The sequence below is a fragment of the Bombyx mandarina genome, chromosome 03 (assembly GCF_030267445.1).
Source record: "Bombyx mandarina strain Sakado chromosome 03, ASM3026744v2".
NCBI classification, from domain to species: Eukaryota; Metazoa; Arthropoda; class Insecta; order Lepidoptera; family Bombycidae; genus Bombyx; species Bombyx mandarina.
Window position 1 is genome coordinate 9,261,463 of NC_143210.1, and position 18,288 is coordinate 9,279,750.

An 18,288-nucleotide genomic window follows, 5' to 3' on the forward strand; every position below is an offset into this window, starting at 1 on the left:
ATTTTTATTCATTTGCGATTACGCGTGACATACGTCAGACCTTGACATGACGTGCCAATTTGAACCTTAGTAGATCGCGTTTTTTCACTAAATTTTGACACGCAAGGACACGACCTAAATAATCTAATACTCGTAGTTTATGAAATATATTCATTAGGGAATATTAATATTACGCTTACTAAACAGAGTAAATTTTAAAATTGTATTGAATTGTCGTCTGTGTGAAAAAAAAATTTGACTCGCCATTTTTTAATGTCATTGCCATATTATGTTTTCATAGGTATTACTAATTTTGTTTGTATGTTTAATATGTATGTAGGTACATAATTATAGTTTTTCAAATTTTTGGTTTGTTTATATTTTTTACTCTGGAAATCAGAACACAACTAACACAAAATATTGATACTGTTTTTATCTTTTTTTAAACTTAACTCTAAACTTCGAGCTAATTTCAGCATTAGTGTGCGTGTGTCAAAAATCTAGATTAGCATGCATGTTTTTTGACAAAACTGTACAATTCCAACTGCAATTTCATGACAGGAGAAATTGACAAAAACACCAACAGGCATGAAAGTAAATTTTTATATTAATTTTAATTAAAATCAAAAAATAAAACAAACTCATCTGTAAGTAAAATATATTTCACTAACGTTCATAAATAATCTAGCATCATCAAAACGTTACAAAGTAACATTACAAAATTTTTAACAAAACAAAATAATGCTTCGTTTCGTTTCAATGCATACATTAGTTTCCATACTGACGTCACAGCTGTAACGAATTATTATTACATATTTACAGTAAATTACAATAAATATGTAGATCTACATTCCGAACCCTACTTCTTTTTAAATTAATAAAATGCGTAAAAATGTATATTTCGTCACGAGATTTTTTTCGATCGTTTCCCATAAATCACAATTATAGTTTTATTAAATATGTGCTTTCAGCAAAAGCTCACTCATTAGAAGCGTAACCACAGAATAAATATATAAATTAAATATTAAGAAAACCGCGACGATCAAAGTGTTTATCAAAGCTTAAAGTTAAGCTTTTTCTTATTTCAATTAACTACTTTGGTCCTTTGAACGAGCAAAACTAAACTTTTTATTTGTGATCGAAATAAAATGCGAAAATTGTACTAATAATATTGTGATGACGAAAAAAAAAGCCGTGTATGTTCTGTGTCCCCGTCTTACGGTGATACAGGACATCCAAAGGAGCCAAAAACACACGAGGCCATCTCTTGACAGGTTACAATAAATTTTACTTTTTTTCTCCCTTTTTTAATACGGATACCGGTAAAAGCGACTATAAAAAAAATACAACTTGTTGTTAAAAATAAATTAATACCGTTTCAAAACACTTAACCTTAAAACGTCAGTTTTTTTTTTTTTTTTTTAATATCGGAATTAGAAATCGTCTATGTGTGTACGGTTTCACGACATCCTTTCGTTAAGCTGAATTGAGGTAGGACCGTTTCTTTATTTATAGAATGATGTTGGCGGGATCTTCGAGGTTCTCCTTGAATACTTTCATCCACTGAGCGCCGATCGCTCCGTCCACCACCCTGTGGTCGGCCGACGCTGTGAACGTGACGAACTTGGCTGTTCGGAATCTGGAATCAAAAAAAATATTATGCAATTCTCATGTTGTATTTGTTATTTTAGCTCTCCTACACACACTCATCACTTTTAATTAATATTCTCATAATCCTCTCGCAGGTCTGCTGGAAGAGATTTCTTAAAGAAATAAGCAGTGCCTTTGTACATAATTTTCCTATTACTCTATACTATTTCTTCTTTTCTGTGTGTACATAAATAAATAAATAAAATAATAAAGCGGTAGTGAAACATCGTTCGCTTGCAAAACTAAATCCTATAGTCATTTCCGTTGCAAAACACAACGGTAGAAGTGAAATTTAAAACGTATTCTATCTCTTTCGCTCTTATAGTGTGGATTGATAGATATTAAGTTAATATAAGTTGAATCGTAAATTCGGTGGAAAGAATATTGGCTTTCTCATCATAAATCTCCTAATAAATGAACACGTATAAGACACTATACTGAGACCTTAGAACTCATATCTCAAGGTGGGAGGCGACATTTACGTTTTAGAGATGTCTATGGGCTCCGTTAATCACTTAACATTAGGTGGGCTGTGAGATCGTCCACCTTTATACGCAATCAATAAATTAAACCACAGTAGTCATTATAGTCACAAACCGACACCTTTTGTCCGGAGAGAACGACTCTAGCCGACCTCTGATTATTAGTAGTTTTTAATGGCTGTACACACAAATTGGAACGCTAATGGAAGGTTACGGTGCTGCGGTACGGGGGCTCCAACACGACTTATTTATACGCGGAAATTATAGTTGGGATTTGACCTGATGACAGGCACGCTGTTGAGTCTATTTGGCTGGTGGTCATGCTGATAGCTAACAAACAACATACCCGTGTGGTTCACTTTGGTCTGGAATGACCAGTTCTTGTACGCCGCCGCAAGCTATAATGAACGACTGGGGAGGATTGATGATGGCGTTGAACATCGTAATACCTGTCAACAACAAATACTTTCGTTAATTACGGAGGTCGCAGCCTAAGGTCTTAAAAAAAACCGAAAATGAATCTAAAGTTTATTAAAATTAAAAAGATTACAATGAAACTTAAACTTAATTAATGCTACTGGTCTATCTTCCGACGATGTGAGTTCAGAAGTGCGGGCCCCGTGGCTGGCTTCGAGGCTCCATGAGGTAAAGGTGCTGAATCGGCGTCCCCGCACTCATGTGCGTCAATGTGCCATTTACGTCAATGCACGGTTTCTAGGGTGTTGCAATGCTGTCTCAGCGTTCACGACAGTCACGTACGCCAATGTATATATGTGGTAAAATTCCTATTGCATAGCGGAATATTACATAGAGTTAGGGTATATAACACGTTATTGTCATATTTTTTTTGTCACCTCTGCCTGTTTTCATCGAATCAATAACACTTCAATAAAATAATAATAATAATCGACTGAGTCGGATGGTTAGCGCCCTTAACTGTTGCTTAACTGTTGTTCGATTCCCATATCGGGCAAACATTGTGCGATGAACATGTAATGTTTGCTTTTTGTCTGAGTGTTTATTATCTATAATATATGTTTGGGGAGTTTACGACGAAAGGAAGATCTTCCACCGAGCGGGTGATATTGCTCGGTAGACCGACGGTCCGAATGTTGTTGTTCGGAACTTGTATATATGCGCTTTATCTTGAAAATGTCGTAAGCGAGATTCAGGCATCTGTCAATTATCTTGCGTTGTATGATGGCTACCCGCCACATATGTATATATACGAACGTATCTAAATCAATCTCTGGTACCCATAACACAAGGAACCCTAAATTGGGGCCAGACGACCGTGTGTGACTCCTCTTCTTCTTTTTCTCCACATTATCTCACTAGGTGGGGTCGGCACAGCTGATTTTTCTCTTCCATTCTCTTCGATCAGCCGTCATCTCAATACTCACTCCTCTCTCTCTCTCTCATATCGTCATTCACACACTCCATCCATGTCTTCTTCGGTCGACCTCTTCCCCCTCTATCTTGCACTACCATTTCCATACATCTCCTAGTCAGTCACATGCATCTTCTCTCTGCGCATCACATGTCCATACCACGCTGACCGTGTGTGAGTTATTCTCAATTATTTTTATTATTGTTAAAACTCCATCCGAAACGAGATGTCATATGTTTACACAGCTAAACGTAGATAAAGAATACATACCGTACATTCCTAGGTTCGATACGGTGACAGTACCGCCCTGGTACTCTTGAGGTTGAAGTTTACCGTCCTTGGCTTTCTGCGCCAATTGCTTCATGTTCTTCGAGAGGTCGATAATTCCCCGGGAGTCAGCGTTGTGCAGGATCGGCGTGATGAGACCGGTCGGAGTCGCCACGGCCACACTCACGTCTACATTGGAGAATCTGACGATAGACAAAAAAAAAATATTTTTAGGAAAAGTCGGTTTCAATATCATGATTAGATGATACATCATTTAACGTTAAAGCTTAGGTAGGTATAATAGCCGGAAAACTTCTTGAGCATTTGTTGACGTAGTGGGGGTAAGTTTGCGCATGGTACACTCACGTGCAAAAACATTATTTACTCTGCGTCATAATGCTATTAATTTATTAAAATCAACATATGTATTTATTTATATATTTATGAGAATATCAACAAAAAATATAGGTTAATAATTGTAATAATTTAATCTTGGGGTAAAATAGATATTCCTTCTATTAAGTCAAAACTAGAGCTGTTGCCAGGTCTTGGTTCAGTTGAAGCGAAGCTGGTATTTGTAATTTTTTTTTTCGTTATCATAATCTTGACCACCATCATCACTGTTTTTATCACCCGAGTTGCTATCATCGTGATGAGTCGACATAGGGATCATCGGTGTAGTTTACAACTCGGTCGGTTCGGTCTACTTTTTTGTCTATAATTAATTATTTTTTGAAGATATTCGATTCGTAGTAATCGAATGTAACTTTTTTCAATTACCAGCTTCCGATTATTTTCTGTTTTTTTTCCATCTGAAGCCTAGCTCTTTCATAATTCGTCGTAAACTTCATACCGAGCCATTAAAATTTATATCTTCTTTAAATTTTTCGAAGCCTTTCTACGGTACGGAGTTTCGCTGCTGGTTATGTAGTTATTATGATTACATCTTTTTATTACAGATTGAACGAAACTATCCATTCCGGTAACTTTCTACGTCCCTGATCTTTTCTTACCCGGAGTCCGAAACACGGCGAGCAAGCCAGAGCCTTTAGCTTCGTTAATAATGCACCTAACAGTACTCACGGATGTTTTTGTTGCTTCCGAAGTCTGTTTTACTTTTTCCATATCATTCTTCCCCTGTTTTATAATGAAGCAATATACGTCGTACACAATTTTTCTACCCTTTCTTTTGAATACTGGTGTACCAGTTTGTCGCGGCATAGTGTATTTTTTATAAAAAATCAACAAACACTCAACAAATAGCAATGGCAACAAAGTCAACAAGCAATTATAACAAATAACTTAACGATTAATAACGATAGACTTTTCACTGTACGCAAGCGTACTTTTGGGAGCAAGCGGAACGAGGGCGCGGTGCGGGGCGCAAGGTTCGACTGATCTACCAATAACGCGCTCGATACGATTTCCCCTGCCGTCGCGCCTCACCCTCACCACCAAAGTGATCTAAAATTCGGTTCTGCGCAGTCAAGGTCATTTGCTCAAGAAGTTTGCCGGTTACTATACGTCATTTAAATCCTTCAATAATTCGCTTCGTATGAAAAGACACATAGTGAAATGTGTGCATAGTTTTGATAATAAAGATTTAAAAGGTAAACAATAACTAAGAAACATAATATCTTGTACTATTTAAATCCTTTATTATTATTCTTATTTTTATTTTATTCTTGTATTATTATTTATTATTATTTTATTATTATTATTATCCTTTATTTCTAAAATTTATAAATTATTTGTAATAGAATGACGCCTTTATTGAAGACAGGGTCGTGCCTCAGCAATATACACTTCCAAAACTCGCGGCTTCGAGATTGCGGGCTACGATGCTTTTAGTTTTTATGACTGGCAACACCATGAGAGCTGTAATACCTTTGAAGGCGTACTACACAAAACAGTTTTAATCAATTATTAATATCTCAAACTTACTGTCTTATGAAAGACTCCATCCAATGTGAGTTGACTGTAGGCACGCGCTTGCAGGCAGCCGCCACGGCTTTAATGATGAAGTCGTTCACTGAAACCTTAAAATTATCATTTTTAATGACACAGTCCGACGTGATGTTTGTACTAGCAGTGGTCCGGGTTGTCGGGATCGATAACCTTTTTTCCGGTTTAATTGATACCAGAGCACTGTTGTCGTTTAGTTTATTTTAAAACCGTAGTGTCGCTGCTATCGCGGTTTGAAAATTAGTTATCTGTGCAATCTTTGACGCCATCTTGCCCATATTCAGCGGCAATAATAATTGCCATTATTTATTTATTGCATATTACGTACGTGTAAAATTATGTTCGCTGTTTGATTTTAAATATTATAAATATATACATTTAAATTTTTCTGTTTTATTTCTTATGCGTTTTTTTATGATTGTGTTAAAAAGGAAACTTTCTTTACAAATTAATACATTACTAGAACTGCTTATGGCATTTAAATCTGATTTACGATGTTTAGATGTTGAAAATTGCGATAGTAGCGACACCGCGTTATATCGGCACAGCAATGTATTGTAACTAATGTCCCGACTCCAGACTACAGTCGCCTCTGAAACTAGCTAATATGTTAAACTATGATTCATATCATACCTGACGTTTACATCATACCTGACGTCACAAGATAGCGGCGTCATTTACGTTAGCATTCTAAGCTTATCAGTATAATGGGCTCTGGCATTTAATGCGTCCAAAGAGCCCACAATTTTTTATTGAATATCGTTAATCGGTTAGTAGTAGTTTACCTTAATAAATTTACCTTACCTTAAATAACTTTTCATTTTTTTATTGCTTAGATGGGTGGACGAGCTCACAGCCCACCTGGTGTTAAGTGGTTACTGGAGCCCATAGACATCTACAACGTAAATGCGCCCACCACCTTGAGATATAAGTTCTAAGGGTCTCAGTATAGTTACAACGGCTGCCCCACCCTTCAAACCGAAACGCATTACTGCTAACATGTTAGAGGAAGTCTGAAAGTGGCACCTGTGACAGAGAAGTTGAGAAAGTGCGCGTTTGGGATGGTATGGACATGTGATGAGGCGAAATGAAAATGAGGTTGATAAGAGAGTGTTAACTATGAATGTGGAAGGATATAGAGGTAGAGGTAGACCTAAGAAGAAATTGACGGATTGCATGAAAGATGATATGTGTAAGAGAGGAGTGGAGTATGGAAGGAGAAAACATATTGCGCCGACCCCGGGTGACTGGGAAAAGGGCAGCAGGATGATGATGAGTAGCTTACCTTAACATCAGCCTTTTCACTGGCTAGCCTCTCGTTAACCAGCTTCCTCATGGCGAGGGTCTTCTCGACGTTGACGGTGACACTGAGCTGGTAGTGCGGGATGCTTTGTTTAGCGGCCGTCAGCCTCTTGGCGATGGTCTCCCTCATGCCGGACAGCGGCAGGTCCACAAAGGTGGCGCCGGGGGCTGGGGCGGGGGCGGGGGCGGAGGGGGCGGAGGTCGGAACCGCTGGTCCTGCCGCTGCCGCTCCTGACAGGTCACCGCTCTTCAATGACCCGTATAGACCCGTACCTTGCCCTGAAGATGGTATATTTGGTTTGCAAATTAAAGTAAACTTTTTCCCAGTTTCTTTCATTTATTGTAACTTATTACGTGCCTTTGTCAATATAACGAAATACCTTTTCGTTTAATGACAATACACCATCCAGAGGGCTCGGTATAGAACTATTACGAAATTGAAAGGATAAAATACTTTAAAAAATCCATCACCATGAAAAAAAAATGCGTTGTATGTATGTACTTGAAAATTTTATCCGTTTATCTTTTTCTATAATAACAACGGGGTTAAATAGATATGGATACTGGTCCTTGTGCTGACCTAATATATAAGTATTACTTTTCCATATAATACATTATTTTATTGGTGTCGATTTCGAACGAACGGTTTCGAACGGTTAAAAGTTATTAAAGTATTTCATTCATTGCTGTTTTCGTCACAGGAGCCGTCGTCTTAGACCTTGTAGGGATGGCGTTAGAGTATTTATCCATCAAAAATTTTAATACTTATTTGTACGAGCAATTTTTCAGAAATAAAGACTTTAAGGGATTTCATTCATCGTAAAAATTTGGGCAAATAGAACAACTTTGTAATAAACGGTAATATTACAAAGTTCGGATTTTCTCATAGTTTCAAGCTAATGCATAACATTTTTCAGTTAAGTAAGAAGACTAAAATTATTAAGTGGCGGTAGGACCTCTTGTGAGTCCGCAAGGGTAGGTACCACCGTCCTGCTTATTTCTGCCGTGAAGCAGTAATGCGTTTCGGTTTGAAGGGCGGGGCAGCCGTTGTAACTATACTGAGACCTTAGAACTTATATCTCAGGGTGGGTGGCGCACTTACGTCGTAGATGTCTATGGGCTCCGGTAACTTAACAATCAGGTGGGCTGTGAGCTCCTCCACCCATCTAAGCAATAAAAATAATAGTTTAAAAAAACTAACAAAATAAGATTTTATAGAAAATCCAACTAAAAACGGAAAAAAAAAATTTTTTCTATTAAAAATAGTGTATGAAAAAATTATTTTATTGTAAAAAGGCGTGGGGTGCATGGTATAAGTAGTTATAAATATTTTATGAACAGATATGAGTAGTAGGGTTATTTTGATAATATCCTATAACACTATTTTTAGTTCAAATTTATTAAAATTTATTTTGCATTTTTTAGTTGGATTTTCTATAAAAGCGTATTTTGTTAGTTTTTTTAAACTAATATTTATTGTTCATTTTTCAGTTAAATTCAATTTTTTCAAAATTTTGTTTTTCCAAATTTTTATTTAATATTGTATTGTCATCGGTCCTTAATAAGTATACCAAATTTCGAGTTAATCCGTCGTTTTGAAGGGGGTCAAAATCATGTTCAAAGATTCCGTTACAAACATACATACATACGTCTGAAGCTAATAAAAGCGTATGGAAAATCAAAAACTTACCTCCTAATCTGATGTTTTTGATCTCAGCCAGTCTCCTAGCCATAGGGCTGGCGTATACCCTGCCTGAGGAAGCAGGTTCGGCGGGGGCAGCCGCAGGGCTGGGACGTGGGGCGGCCGGAGCGGGGGAGGGGACGGGGGCTGCGGGTGCTGCTGCAGCGGGGGCGGGTGCGGCAGCCGCTGTATGGTACAGAAAAACATGAGACATTTGTATACTCGTATATAAAAAAACTAACTAAATATTAAGAAATCGTCGTGGCCTAATGGATAAGACGCCCGGTGCATTCGTGTTGAGCGATGCACCGGTGTTCGAATCCCACAGGCGGGTACCAATTTTTCTATTAAAATACGTACGCAGCAAATGTTCACCGATTGACTACCACGGTGAAGGAATAACATCGTGTAAATAAAAATCAAACCCGCAAAATTATAATTTGCATAATTGCTGGTGGTAGGACCTCTTGTGAGTCCGCGCGGGTAGGTACCACCGCTCTGGCTATTTCTGCCGTGAAGCAGTAATCGTATCGGTTTGAAGGATGGGGCAGCCGTAGTTACTATACTTGAGACCTTAGAACTAATATATCATGGCGGGTGGCGTATTTGCGTTGTAGATATCTATAGGCTCCAGTAACCACTTAAACACCAGGTGGGCTGTGAGATCGTCCACCCATATAAGCAAAAAATAATATTGACGTATACCACAAAGAAGTAAGTTCATCATATTGATTCGTATTACAGATTAATTAGGGATAAATTGCCCTTCCAACCAAAAATTGTTTTCCGTATGTTAGTATTTCAGAGCAAAATATGTAATCACGAGCCATATAAGTATTTACCACTATTTACTCTGTAGTACCTTTGGTTGACTGGTAGAGAATGCCTTAGGCATTAAGTCCGCCAATGTAAATTTTACATGAAGTGTAATAATATCTAATAAATAAATAAGTATGATAAATATATGTATGCAATAAAAAGTGAATGTTGGCACCTGCGAGTTATCCATATAAAATATTATGCATAAATAAATAATTTTATATAAATAGTATATGAGTCGTCTATTATCAAAGGTGGCAATCTGTGCATTTGGACAAAAAAAATTTATTGATATTTCAATACAGATTGATTTGAATATAATCGTCTCCTTCAAAGAATACGGTTCAAAACCTGCATTAAATAAAGATTAATACTTAACCTGTTATTTATCTAAGATGTCGTTCAGAAGAGTTTTGTGACTGCCAGTGGAATACAAAGTCAATAATTCGTTTTTCTGATTTACCAATAATTATCCAAAAGTCACATTGCCGGCTTTGATAATAGTCGACTCATATGTACTGCCATCCATTTTCATTAAATGAATGCTATGTTAAGAAACGTTATTTATAATTAATTATCCCCTATCGTTTTGAAGTTCTCTCTCTGCTTGGAGGAAACTAATTTCAAATTCGATAACTAATTTCGAATTAATTTCAAATGTTAAATAAAAAAGAATAAGCCCTCAATATGTTGTGAGGGACATGAATTATCTAGGCTTGATCTAATTTAAAATTCCGGTCATGAATATCTATCTAAATGCTTCTAAAACTATGGGCAAATAAAGTTTATCTCTGTAAAATATTTATACAAGCAACAGATAGGGTTGGAATGGATACACAATAGGCAAGTATGAATTGATCACTCAACATCGAAATCTTCGTTAAAACTTTGTTATCATAAATTCCAAATAAGGTATTTGTATTGGTTAATATAAAAAAAAACTAGCTGACCCGGCAAACGTTGTTTTGCCATATAAATCATTTATAGGAAAGACAAATAACCTAGATACCGACTGCAGCGCCCACTGCCGGGCTGATTTGTGAATCTAAACCATCCAGGGTGCCACCCAAACGCATACAAAAAAAATCATTCAAATCGGTCCAGCCGTTTAGGCGGAGTTCAGTGACAAACACACGCACAGAAGAAATATATGTATAAAGATTCACGACCCACCGCTGATGTTAAGCAGTAGCTGTATCCAGTAGTCATCACAGCCTAAAACGCTACCCATTTTGAGACATGATTGAAGTCTGAAATGCACTCATAGAATGTTTTGTTATATGTGTTGTGTGAATTGAATTGAATGTTTGTGCACATCACAACTTCAAAGGATAGTGATAGCTGGTGGGGTTTTCCAACCTGCTCAACCAGTTCTTGAGATAGGACGTATTAGTGTAGGAATTTGGGAGCTCAGCGGTAAAGTAGGTGACATAGATATTCTATGCCTGTAGAAACTGATATCACATATTTATGAAAACCCAGCCTCTGAGATAGAAGTAACAGTTTTAATTTTCTATCAGTTCTTATCACTTTAAGCTGAGTAATTAACATTTGGCTAATGAATATATATGTACATATATGCATGTGATAATTTTATATAATAAAAATGATATAAGCAAACTTGAAAATGTGTGAAACTGTTTGCAGGTTACTTATAATATTTTACTGGCTACCTTAATACTAAATTGTTTTTTTTTTTTTTTGTGAAACGTGTTCTACACATACGGGTACGGCTTTAAGAAAACATAGTACAATATTAAATGATTATGTTAAGCACAAATAGTTGTCTTTTTTTTATTGCTTAGATGGGTGGACGAGCTCACAGCAAACCTGATGTAAAATGGTTACTGGTGTCTATAGATATCTACAACGTAATGCCGCCAGCCACCTTGAGATATGAGTTCTAAGGTCTCAGTATAGTTACAATGCCTGCCCCACTCTTCAAACCGAAACGCATTACTGCTTCACGGCAGAAATAGGCAGGGCGGTGGTACCTACCCGTGCGGACTCACAAGAGGACCTACCACCAATAAAAAACAAGTTAATATAATTGTCAGCCAATAATAAGCATAATATTGGGACTGACGAATGGACGATCTTCCACCGAACGAATGTTATCACTCCTTAGAGTGATTGTCCGAATTTTACTGATCCTTCATTGTGTTTACCAAAATTAAACATAATTAATATCGACGTATCACGAGAATTTTGTTAGCGTGATCAGGTTTTTGTTGAATAGCTACAGTACTGTTCTATGGTAGCTACAGCAACCCAAAATGTACTTTTAATTTATACTTTGCATGGAACGTTTGAAACATTAATAATACATTTTCGTGTCGGAAACAGTTATCGATACCACACACACATGTATCATCCTGACAAATACAAGAAAATAAAGTAAACAAAATATTTTTTTGTAATTACCTTTATCTTGACTAGCCCGTTTTTGAGGTGTTGCAGGTGATGCTGTAGATTAACATCCATAGACAAATTAACATATTGTTAACAATTAAGCATTAGGAGAAAATCAAATTATTAATAATTAAAATAGCAAGTTAATATCCTATCACCATTAAATATGCAAAATTTTCATACTTTCACACAAAAACCACTTGTCAGATTTCATGAAAACTTCACAATGCTTACATAGTATAGCATAGTTAACACATCAGAATAGTAAATATGCTACAATATAATAGAATCAACTCACAACAGAAGAGCGAGAGTAGTATCAAGATATTGAGATGATTTTCTACAAAAGATCAATGTGACCGATATTCATAAGTATCAAATTAATTCAGCCTGTAGTGGCTGTGCTTCTATCATTTCTGATATCAATGACTGATGCTGATTACTTACCATCACTTAGGCCACATACTCGCTTATAAAAGCAATGATTATTATAATAATCTGGTACTGCATTTTAAAATCATTTTAACTAATTAAAACTTCATGCAGTTATTTTTGTGTGACTTCAGAAACTATATCATGCTGCATGCATTTATTAAAAAGTCATGCACAATACTCACAGTCATCTTTGAAATCTTTGAATGCCGCAACATCATTCTGATCTCCAACAATAATGCACAATAATTTCCCGACAGGCACTCCCTTTGTACCGGCCGGAATCAATATTTTGGCCAGGTAACCTTCTTCAGGTGTCTCAAAGCCCATAGTTGCTTTGTCAGTTTCAATCTCGCACAGAAGATCGCCTATAAAGTAGAACAACAAATAAATTAATCCAAATGAATACACAATTTTATTTAAAAAAAAACAGTAATTGTTTGTATACAGGTCACTGAAAAACATGAACAACATATTCTCTTCTTTTCCCAACCAAGCATACATATTATCATTTAGAGTTCAATATTTGTACTCTCCCATTGTAAAAAAAGGCAGTTCGCAAATGCTATTGATAAAAATCATTTTCATTTTTTTTATTCTATCAGGAATTATAAGTTTTGCCGTTTTGCCACCTGTCTTTGTTTTTGGAATAGATTTTGACATACTTTTCAACAAATTGCAAAAAGTTGTGAACAAATTTTAATGGAATATTTTGGTGCAATTACATCTTAACTACTTTCATATTAATATACCGCATTTAATGTAAGTGAAACAGTAGCATACAATTAGTGATATTTTAGTGATTAGGGTATAAAGGAACTTTTCCTGAAAATTAAGATAGATCAAGTATATTTGTATAGTTACTCACTCTGTTTGTTTTTAATTACAAAATTAAGGATTGAATTCTCTGTATTATTAATTTTTATACAATGAAAATAAATTCACTAAAATAGCCAATTAGTAACCATGTTTCCAGGCTATACCTTCACTAAGTTTGTCCCCTTCCTTTTTTTCCCAGCTTACAATTGAACCACTCTCCATGGTTGGCGAAAGAGCTGGAAGGTTGACCTTTATATGTGATGGTAGACTCGAATAATACCTCATCTGAACAGTCCATTGTGGTACAGATAGACCTGCCTGGTTCTGTGTATATTCTAACAATCTGAGAATGATAAAAATATTATAGTTACCTTATAGGTAATTTTAGTATGTATTAGAATAGTTCTTTATTGTGTCTAGACCGCAAAAGGAAAACCATGACAAATATAATATACATTTTAATGACCTCCATTCCAAACTACTAGATTTAAAATGTATAGTTTGCCTAGATGAATTAAATATCACTTAATGTTTTTTTTTTTTAAAGACTCTAATTTTGTATAACATAAGCATCAATCAAACTGCCATTAATTCCTAAGATGATTACTAGCAAACCTCAGACTATCATTTCTAATAAGGACTGACATCAAATCTGTTGACTACTGTAGGCTAAATTTATGATTCAATAAAGTATTGAATTCATTTAAATGTTTTGGACAATCACAGATCAGATTTAGCAGTAGGCAGTAGCTTGGCTCTACCCCTAGCATTGTTGATGTCCATGAGCGACAGTAGCCACTTTCAATCAGGTGGGCCGTATGTTCGATTGCCTGCTATGGCAATAAAAAATAAAAACAAATCATCAGATACAGTGATTCTTAAAATCAGGTCATGTTCTTAAAAAATAATCTAGTTTTGTACAAGTTAATGACAGGGAATTATCACTCATCCAATGGCAAAAATTGTATACTAAAGTAAAGTATCTATGATCCCATTCACATAAAGATAAGTAATCATGCTTCTTTTAAGCACTGTGTTTGAGCAGTGATTTATTAGTAATTAACATTTTTATATGACTGATGTTATTAAAGTATAGAAAATCTTGGAACGGTGTTATAATATTAACTTTATAGTCCTCAAAGTTTAAAGACAGCTACTCAGTAGAAAGATAGGATATTCAACATAGATTATAAATGTATGTTCTATTATGTCTGTTAAATTAATTTTAATTATTTTGGTCAAAATTTACTACAATATGTAAGCAAATAGAAATTACTTTACTTTGATTTTTATTTTTATTTATAATTTTAAAATATCATAAAAAAAGTATATTTCTTAAATTTATCTTGCTTTAATCAGAGTAAACGATCTTAATGGTAGATCAGAATTTTGGGTTAATTAATGTGATCCAAATATGGTTTTTCTACTTATTTTCAGATTTTATTAACTTGCTGTTAGAATATATATATATTATAAATGATACAACAGATCACACCTAACATTTAATCAGTTACAAATAAAAATAATAAAATGTATCGAATGTCACTGAATCATGGATAAATTGATTGTGCTCGCCAAATTGTTGATGCTTGAAACATTATTGAATTAGACTTATATGATATTTTTTTAAATCACAAATTCTGAGTTTCAACCATCGGACACGTGTGATTGCCGGTACATACTAATCGCAAAACCATGACAACTGCCAAGGTGAAGAGCAGCGATTGACGTTGTGGGTTATGCAACTACTACGAATTACAGCGCCAATTTAGGATAGTTTACAAAACATTGTAACATACACTTAATTTTGAAATATAACTAATTAATCGTAATGTCTAATTAATATACTATCAAATTATTTAATTTCGAAAAAACTTACTTATTCGTAACTTTCCTTTTTGCCAATTCTGTACTAATGCACCTCGTAATATTCGACCGTATAGCTTTCTTAAGACCATCGCTTAAGATTTGATTCCGTAACACAATTGTTCGCAACATTATCAATATTTTTTACTAAAACTATTCCGTCCAGATGAGCGGGACGGTTTTTTGGAAACCGTGAGATCGACCTTCTGCAATCTGTAGGTCGTTTAGTTGATAAACTTGACAATTGTTTTGATTGACATTTGATGACATCTGGATGTCAGACATTTTTTTCTTTTTAAATTAAAATGAACGAGTTTAACAAATGGGTGAAAAAAAACCTAATAGAAATATTGGAGTAAAGCAAAATTATAGAATAGAAATCATAACTATTTTAAAGGTTAACAATAACAGGAAGACCTTTCACAGAATGGGAGATTTTATTCAGCAAACCCACCTTTGGAATATTGATGTTCGGAACTTACGCGAGATTTAGGTTTTGGTCAAATATCTTATTTTGCGCTGTAAAACTGCTTTCTCTCCGATTTTGTAACTTTGGAACTTAAACTGTGTGGTATATGTGATGCACAGAATACATATTTTTTTTTCTGTATTCTGAGATGTGATGAAATGTAAAAATGTAAATTAAGATAAGATAAAATCTCGGTTAGGAAGTATGGCTTCACAACAGTTTTTTTTTTAACTATACGAACTATAACTAAAATGATGTTTTACTCTTAATTACTTAAAAAACTGTTATCTCAAGATGGCGGCGGCATTTACATTGTAGATGTCTATGGGCTCCGGTAACCACTTAACATCAGGTGGGCAGCTCGCTGAGCTCATCCATCCACCTAGGCAATAAAAAAGTAAAATAAGCTTGTCGGGCTTTTATAATTTAGTTGAAATTTTAGTTAACTCTCACTAATTAACGGTATCGATTTTAGCCTTTAAACTAATAATTTGGTAGTATAGGCGTTGCTTCTTTTGCCTATCTCAAAGACAAATAAAACAAAAATATAAATTGTTGACAAATTCATTTGCCGTCAAAGTCACAACTGTTTTTCTTTTCTCTGTCAACTTTTGTATCGGAGAGGTTTACCAAAATGGTGAGAATTAAATTTTAAAATATTTCAGTAATCTTTCAGTCCTCATGTATATAAATACTTAAGTTGAGTATATGTGGTAAATTAATATTAAAATAATGCTTATTTTACGTAGTTCTGTTGTAGTCGGGGTTGCTGTTCGGTGTTTGGAAAAGTTTAAAACTTTAATGCTTTTCAGGCCAAACGTACCAAAAAGGTTGGAATTACTGGCAAATATGGCACACGTTACGGTGCCTCTCTCCGTAAAATGGTCAAAAAGATGGAAGTAACCCAACACGCAAAGTATACTTGCTCATTTTGTGGTAAGGTTAGTATCGTTTTTTTAGTCTAAGTTACTAATTTAATTAGTCACTAAGTAATCAAGAATCTGTTTAGATTGGTCAAAAACAATTTATATTAAATGTTTACCTTTTTAATCTTAAGATCCAAGTAATAAAAAAAAAGAAATAAAATCTTGTAAGGAACCATATTTATAGAATGTTGAGGTTAATCCAATGATAGTGGTAGAAGTCACTAGGGAGCTCGCTAATTAAATCAGTTGTTTTTGTTGGAAGAAAAGTGCAAGTAATCTCAACCGTGTTGTGCTATTTTGTGAAGATTGTTTATACACCTATTTGCTACAATACTTTTCATGCACATAGCTCATCAACCTGCTAAGATCAGTACTACTAAGTATAAACATGAATTCATTGATGAGGAGCATAAAAATATACAGTACAAATATTAGTAAAACTAATTTACCCTCTGCTATTAATTTTATTAATATAACATGGATTTCTTGAAATAACTCTAATGCTACCTGTTGTATCTTCTTGTTACTAAGACAAAATATTATCCTAAAGTGCCAATATCAATTATATGAAGTTTAAATTGAATGCTTTAGAAGTGCATATAGGACAAACATCATAACATTCATTTTTAGTTAATAGACATTGGTAGCATCAGTGATAACTTTCTCTTCTAATTGTATTGGTATTATAATATGTACTTGCTTCGGCAGTACATATACTAAAATTGGGACAATATAGCGAAGAGTAGAGCATGGCCCCTGTGCAAGGGTGGCAGGCAAAATTGCATTTGCTTTGGAATGAGCTCCTCTCCACTGTGTTTCCAGAGCACTATGACATATCCTTCTTCAAACGAGGCTTGTGGAGAGTTCTTAACGGTAGGCACAGGCTTGTCTCTACCCCTGGCATTGCTGAAGTCTATGGGCGACGTTAACCACTCACCATCCGGTGGGCCCTATGCTCGTCCTACTGCAAGGGCAATAAATAATAAAAAAATATACTGCTAACAAATATTCTGAGGTCTATGTTTTGTTAATTATATTTCTGAATTACAGTAAATATAAAATAAAATAAAGTGCATTCTTATAAATGCAATGTAAACAAAAATAAAGAAATAAGTCTTGATGTCATGCATTATTTTTCCAGGATGCTATGAAACGTTCTTGTGTCGGCATCTGGTCTTGTAAGAGATGCAAGAGGACTGTAGCAGGAGGAGCTTGGGTATTCTCCACTACTGCTGCCTCATCATGCAGATCTGCCGTCAGGAGGTTACGTGAAGTAAAGTAATTTAAATAATAAACATAAAAAATATTTTCCAGTGTTTTCATTGTCACCACTCCTATTAGTTTTAAAGTCTAACAAGTGGCTCCATCTGCTGAAAGTACGTATTGCAGTTCTGGTTGATCTGATTTCGAGACATTCTCTATGAGAATATTGATCAGGATTGCAATGGTAAAAACAAAGTTAAAAAAGAGTTAATTCAAAAATGATGAGAATTTCTCCAGGGTTATATTTAGTACATGTTATTAATTTTACCATTCAACATTTTTATTCTTGCTGGAATCCTAATAAACAATTTTGATACAAAAATAAAGTAGACAATAAAATTAACTAGTTAAGTGACTAACATGATTATCACTTAGGAACTAACAATGCTAAATTTCTGTAACTATTAACTGTTTAAGTTTGGAGATTGAACTGTGCTCTACCATATAATGAGGGAGTAGTATCACAGAGGAGAGGTGCACTCCTCTCTTTGCACCCTCTATGCCTTTTTTTAATGCACTTTAGGCAGACAAGCATACGGCCACCTGATGGTGAGTGGTTACTGTCG

General features: G+C 35.0%; 2 protein-coding genes and 1 pseudogene across 5 annotated transcripts; 2 read left to right on the forward strand and 1 right to left on the reverse strand.

Annotated features, from left to right (window-relative positions):
* Window positions 1-623: 623 nt before the first annotated feature.
* muc (dihydrolipoamide S-acetyltransferase muc) lies at window positions 624-15,347 on the reverse strand. 4 transcript variants are annotated; one of them, XM_028185893.2, is made up of 10 exons: window positions 15,078-15,347; window positions 13,363-13,541; window positions 12,565-12,747; window positions 11,960-12,001; window positions 8,726-8,902; window positions 7,019-7,266; window positions 5,713-5,807; window positions 3,772-3,971; window positions 2,458-2,560; window positions 624-1,618 (listed from the first exon to the last, which is right to left on the reverse strand). In XM_028185893.2, exons 1-10 carry the CDS (start codon window positions 15,194-15,196, stop codon window positions 1,489-1,491), a joined length of 1,476 nt encoding a protein of 491 aa, XP_028041694.2. In that variant the 5' UTR covers window positions 15,197-15,347; the 3' UTR covers window positions 624-1,488. The 4 variants fall into 4 exon arrangements, with proteins under 4 accessions (XP_028041694.2, XP_028041692.2, XP_089596203.1 ...); XM_028185891.2 differs by having other exon boundaries at window positions 7,019-7,314; XM_089740077.1 differs by lacking the exon at window positions 11,960-12,001.
* Window positions 15,348-16,015: 668 nt separating this feature from the next.
* On the forward strand, window positions 16,016-17,763 carry RpL37A (ribosomal protein L37A). The gene is made up of 3 exons (XM_028185904.2): window positions 16,016-16,170; window positions 16,346-16,474; window positions 17,601-17,763. Exons 1-3 carry the CDS (start codon window positions 16,168-16,170, stop codon window positions 17,739-17,741), a joined length of 273 nt encoding a protein of 90 aa, XP_028041705.1. The 5' UTR covers window positions 16,016-16,167; the 3' UTR covers window positions 17,742-17,763.
* Window positions 17,152-17,250, forward strand: LOC114251594 (U6 spliceosomal RNA; annotated as a pseudogene).
* Window positions 17,764-18,288: the final 525 nt, after the last annotated feature.